The 6,036-nt window shown below is 30.6% G+C and overlaps 1 protein-coding gene across 1 annotated transcript in view; it reads right to left on the bottom strand.

Annotated features, from left to right (window-relative positions):
- Positions 1–6,036, bottom strand: part of LOC117340148 (coiled-coil domain-containing protein 191-like) — a 31,051-nt gene that overhangs the window by 24,213 nt on the left and 802 nt on the right. The window contains exons 2-3 of the mRNA XM_033901915.1: positions 4,645–4,683; positions 4,228–4,366 (exon numbers count right to left, since the gene is read on the bottom strand). Coding sequence (XP_033757806.1) covers positions 4,228–4,366; positions 4,645–4,683 — 178 coding nt within the window. The remainder of the gene's footprint in view (positions 1–4,227; positions 4,367–4,644; positions 4,684–6,036) is intronic.

Here is a 6,036-nt window from a genome sequence, read left to right on the forward strand (position 1 = left end):
GTAGTTTTTCATAGTTTAATGGAATAATTTCTAGTTGAAAAGTATCAAAAGTTCAGGAAATATTTTTATTTATATACGTAAACATTATATATATATATATAAAAAATAGATAATTATACAAAATTTTGTAAAGCAAAAGCGCTTAACCTACCTGACATTGAGAAAGATGAGTATTTTATTAAACAATTATAATGATATACATACATATTAATGAAATATTATATAATTAATTGATTCAATGAGAATAAAACCTTCTCGAATTAGTTATAAATCTTTCTACATTACTTAAAACAAATTTGTTAAGATCAAGTGAAAGTTCATAGTTACCACATGTTAGTAAGTTAATATCTATAAAACCAACTTGTATAAATATGTCATATATAAAGTGCCTTATATGGTTGTAATTTGGACAATAGAAGAAGTAATGGTCTAGATCCTCAGAGTAATAACCACAGGAACAGGCTGAATTTGGAATTAGATGATCTATTAATCTGTGATAATTTAAGTTGCTAGCAGAGTTTCTTAATTGGCAAAGAGTGATATTTAATTTTCTAGGTGAGCATAGTTTAAATAAATGAGTAGTATCAGTGTTTAAAGGTCTATTTCTATTCAATTTAGATTTAAAAATATTCAGTGAAGGAGCACTAGTTAAGTCTGTTTCAAGGGAGTTCCAAATTTTCATGACATCAATGAAGTAGCTGTTATCATACAGGTTTGTTCTGCATCGAGGAATATTAAAGAATCTATGATTTCTGAGATTATGATGTGGAGCATTATTATTAATATAGGGTCTAACAATATCAAATAAATATTCAGGAGTCATTTTGTTCAATATTTTATACATTAGGATAAGTTTATGTTTGCGACGTCTTTCAGTAAGTGGTTCTAAATTAGTTTCAATGTAAAGTTTATGATGAGATGTTCCACTTCTTAACCCAGTTATTATTTTCATTGCTTCAATTTGAATTGATTCAAGTAATTTCGACTCTGCAGTAGTACAATTATCCCAAACAGTATCTGAATATTCTAAAATTGGTCTAACATATGAACAATATAGTGTAATTAATGAGTTCCTATCAATTTTATGTTTGAGCATTCTTAAAATGTTTAATCTTTTATAACCTTTTTCATAAATATCTTGAATATGATTGCTCCATGTGCCTTTAGAATTGAATGTGACTCCTAGATGTTTGTGTATATCTTTCTCATTCAGAGGCTGATTATCAAAAATAAGTGTTGGATGATTTCTGTTTTTTTTTGTTACGGTTAATGCTATAGTTTTATTTGGGTTGAAGATTATTTTCCATTGGCTAGCCCAGTTGTTGATAGATTCTAAATCCTCATTTAATTCCATACATGGAGTAACCAAGTCATCATCTACAATAACATATAAAGAAGTGTCATCAGCAAATAGCTTTATATTGGTACATACTTCATTAGTTAGATCATTAATAAAGAGTAAAAACAAAAAAGGTCCAAGAATTGATCCTTGAGGGACTCCAGAATTTACATTTTTAAAACTAGATGAATAACCATCATATACAACTCGTTGTCTTCTATTTGAGAGATAATTTTCAAACCAGTTATAGAGATTACCTTTTATGCCATATTTTTTTTAATTTATATAATAATCCTTTATGCCAGACTCTGTCAAAGGCTTTGCTAATGTCACAGAAAACAAGTCTTATATCTTTCCCTTCATCTAAAGTTTTTGAAATTGTATTATATACTGTGAGTAACTGATTAATAGTAGAATCATTTTTCTGGAAGCCAGATTGGTGAACACTAATTATATGATGTTTGTTTACATGATTGTACACATATTTGAAAATAATTTTTTCAAGTATTTTAATAAAACAAGGTGTAATTGCAATGGGTCTATAGTTACTAGGATCATCAGTGTTTCCTTTACCTTTATATAAGGCATTTACATTTGAAGATTTCCATGCAAGTGGAATCTTACCAAGGTCTATAGTTTTTTGAAAAAGAATTTTTAAAGGTTTGACAAGTGAGGGTAAAAGATTCTTTACAATTTTAGGTGACAAATTATCAGGTCCTGGTGGTTTATTCTCCTTGATTATTTTAATTTGGTCTATGATATCTTGTTCAGTGATTTCTATATTATTAAAATCCAAGTGACTAAGGGGAGGTAATTCATCAACAATATCATCAGGATCTTCATCAACTGCATTAGATATGGAAGTAAAAAAATTATTGAGAGCCTCAGCCTTATCAAGAGGATGTAATAATGTATTACCATTAACTGTGAGGGGATTTGAGGTAGATTTATTATTTAAATCACTTATTGATTTGGCTATTTGCCACCATTTTCTAGGAGGAGTATTTTTATCTAATAGAGAATTTTGCATCTTTGTCAAATAATTAGATTTTGCTTCCCGGATTAACTCAATAACTTCATTACGAGAATTTCTGAACCTAAGCCAATCGCTTTCCTTGTTAGTGTTTCTAGCTATTTTATGAACTCTATTTTTCTTTCTTAATCTATTTCTAATTATACTATTCATCCAAGGTTTGTCATTTGGGCGTAATCTTATCTTTTTTGAAGGAATGTAAGTTTCAGCTAATGTTCTAATATTGTTTAATATTTTATCATTAATTACATCTACATCATTGTCATTTCCAATTATTGTTTCCCAATCTAAGGAAGAGAGATAAGCATTCATTAAGTCCCAATTTGCTTCATTATATTTATAGATAATTCTTTCAAAGGACCGTTCTTTAAATACTTTGAAACATAGATTAAGAACTATTGGACAATGATCACTGCATAAAGGTGGTAGAACTTCAGTATTCTGTATCATATTCAAGTTATTAACATAAAAGATATCAATACATGTTGAAGATGTACTAGTAATTCTGGTTGGTGATTGATTTACATTATCAAGTTGATATTTAGTAAGAATTCTAGAGATATAGGAGTTTGGTAGTATGTTAAGCATGTCTTGGTTAATGTCGCCGGTTATTATTAAATTGGTGTTTGTATTGGTAAGGTTGTCTAATAGATTATCAAATTTCTGCCAATATTCCACTAAAGTGTCAGGAGGTCTGTAAATACAGCAGAGTAGTATAGATTTATTGTTTGTTTTGATTTCTATAACTATATTTTCAATCTCATTAGATTCTAAGTTTGGTATTCTCTTGGTTAAAATATTATTTTTTGTGTAGATAATAACCCCACCACCTGGTCTACCTATTCTGTCACATCTAAATATGTTTGGGTGGGATTTAATTTGTAGATCTTTATGTTCAATTTCATCATTGAGATGCGATTCTGTTAAACATAGAATATCAATTTCAGAAAATTCAGTTTCAATCAAATCTAATTTGTTCCGTATTGACCGTACATTCAAATTAAGAATAGAAATATCATTAATGGTATATTTGGAGTCAGATAGTAAAGGTCCAGGATAAGGATGCACAGTTCCTGACATAATAATAATAATTAATTGTACAAGAGAACGGTACGATATATTCTTTAAAAAACATTGGTTTTTGATGGAATCAAACAAGATAAACTCATTCACACAACATTCATTCACGAAATTAAACAGAGATAATATACAATACATAAGATAAATTATCATTGCCCTACACTATATATTAACTTACCTTCACTTAAAGATAAATTATCATTGCCCTACACTATATATATTAACTTACCTTCACTTAAAGATAAATTATCATTGCCCTACACTATATATTAACTTACCTTCACTTAAAGATAAATTATCATTGCCCTACACTATATATTAACTTACCTTCACTTAAAGATAAATTATCATTGCCCTACACTATATATTAACTTACCTTCACTTAAAGATAAATTATCATTGCCCTACACTATATATATTAACTTACCTTCACTTAAAGATAAATTATCATTGCCCTACACTATATATATTAACTTACCTTCACTTAAAGATAAATTATCATTGCCCTACACTATATATTAACTTACCTTCACTTAAAGATAAATTATCATTGCCCTACACTATATATATTAACTTACCTTCACTTAAAGATAAATTATCATTGCCCTACACTATATATTAACTTACCTTCACTTAAAGATAAATTATCATTGCCCTACACTATATATTAACTTACCTTCACTTAAAGATAAATTATCATTGCCCTACACTATATATAACTTACCTTCACTTAAAGATAAATTATCATTGCCCTACACTATATATATTAACTTACCTTCACTTAAAGCAGCGTCATGTTCCCGGAGTTGACTCACAGACTTTAACGAAGCCACCTTCCCACGAGATTTTCCAGAAGATTTCGAATTTGATCCAAAAACTTTCTTTGCAGCTTGATCTGAGGCTGTCTCCACTGTCTAAATGAGGATAAACTGTCATAGCTGATAAATGATGATAAACTCTGTTATAGTTGATAAACGAGGATAATGAACCTCAGGATAATCTCTAGTTATACAATAGAGTTGATGAATTATTGAGGAATTGATTGAACAAATAATTGTTATTGTACATATTTAAAGTATCAATATCTGTAACTTTGATATCTCCCTTTTTTCTTTCTTATATTTATAACAAATTTTGAATGATTTCAGAATAGGAAGTGTGACCAAGAAGAAAATTGAAAGACAATATTTACCTTAATCCAGTCCTGTATGTCATTGTTTGTTGTCACTTTCTGAAAATCAAAAATCAAAATAGATTAATTATAAGAGCAAAGCTCTTTACCGTTAACGTGCACGTATGTACAATATTCTAGTCCATCTTCGCATAACGTCCTGCGGGATGGTACAGCTAGAAAAATTTCTGCCGGAAACGGAAGCAGTTAGGAACCCTGGTGTAGATGTCTGCAGAAACTGTTAACATAAAAAGTCTATATAACGTACAATCCAGTTGGTGTGCAGGGCTTTTTTTGGGGGCCCCATTCCCCACAGCAAAATTCGATATTTTTCCCAATCCCAATCCCAATAGAATGATCTATAAAAAAATTATGTCTTTAAAAATCAAGATGGTGTCGTCCCGTCTACGTTTTATTGGTTATTCTGGCCTGATAAAGGGAGATAATGCTCTAGAGTCTAAATAAATATAGCATAGATCCATATTTGTGTTTACTTGTTGTTTTTACCATTATGTCCATTTTTCCCCATTTATCTGTTGCCGCACATTTTTTTCCCAATCCTAAAGCCATAGGCCCCATTCCCAAAGTAGTGAAAAAAAGCCCTGGTGTGTTCAAAATGCTGACTAATTATTTTTATAAAAAGTATCTCTTATAGCGTGCGAATAAAATATAGCTCGAGTTATGGTTTCGAGGACGGAACTTGGAACATTTGGCATATTTCCGAAGATTGTCGGGAGATGTTGCGATTGCATTTGGACGGAAAGTGTTGACAGTTCCCGGTTGCAGAATCGGTATGTCAAAAATTACCGATAGTTAACGCCTGCAAAGGTCTTGTCATATAAGGTCACATTCTCGTAATTAAACAACGAAACGTTTATCACTATATTTTTACGTTGTACATTGGCATACTAGCTAGCTTCGCTCTTTTCAGGCATTGCCTGTTTCATATTAATAATTGAACGTTTAAAATTGCTGAGAAAGCAATACGATTTTAGTTCTTTCCTGATACAAAATAAACAAACATACAACAATTAAATACTATATTCGTCCTCAAATGACAGAATATGTAACAGCACATGGAACAGGACTTCAGTTTGGCCCATTGGGTTTCCTTAGTCTAGAAGAGCTCTCAGACAAAATTGATGAAGAGTGATCATGGACAACACCACTTAACCCATTCTCACTATTCCAGGTGTGATTCACATTAGTGATGGGACAGTAATCAGTGCATGATAATGAATTAAACAACACACAGCCTATTATGATTTTAATGCTCAGAAAGTTTATCCAATTGGGACCGATAATCCATTTTGGAATTGCAACCAATATTTCCTGTCACTATGTCAACATGCAGGGATCAGAGAATTATTTACAGTCTTTGACGTATAAATAGGCCTTTCCGAATCCCGCCAT

Source organism: Pecten maximus, chromosome 13 (genome assembly GCF_902652985.1).
Source record: "Pecten maximus chromosome 13, xPecMax1.1, whole genome shotgun sequence".
Classification (NCBI taxonomy): domain Eukaryota; kingdom Metazoa; phylum Mollusca; class Bivalvia; order Pectinida; family Pectinidae; genus Pecten; species Pecten maximus.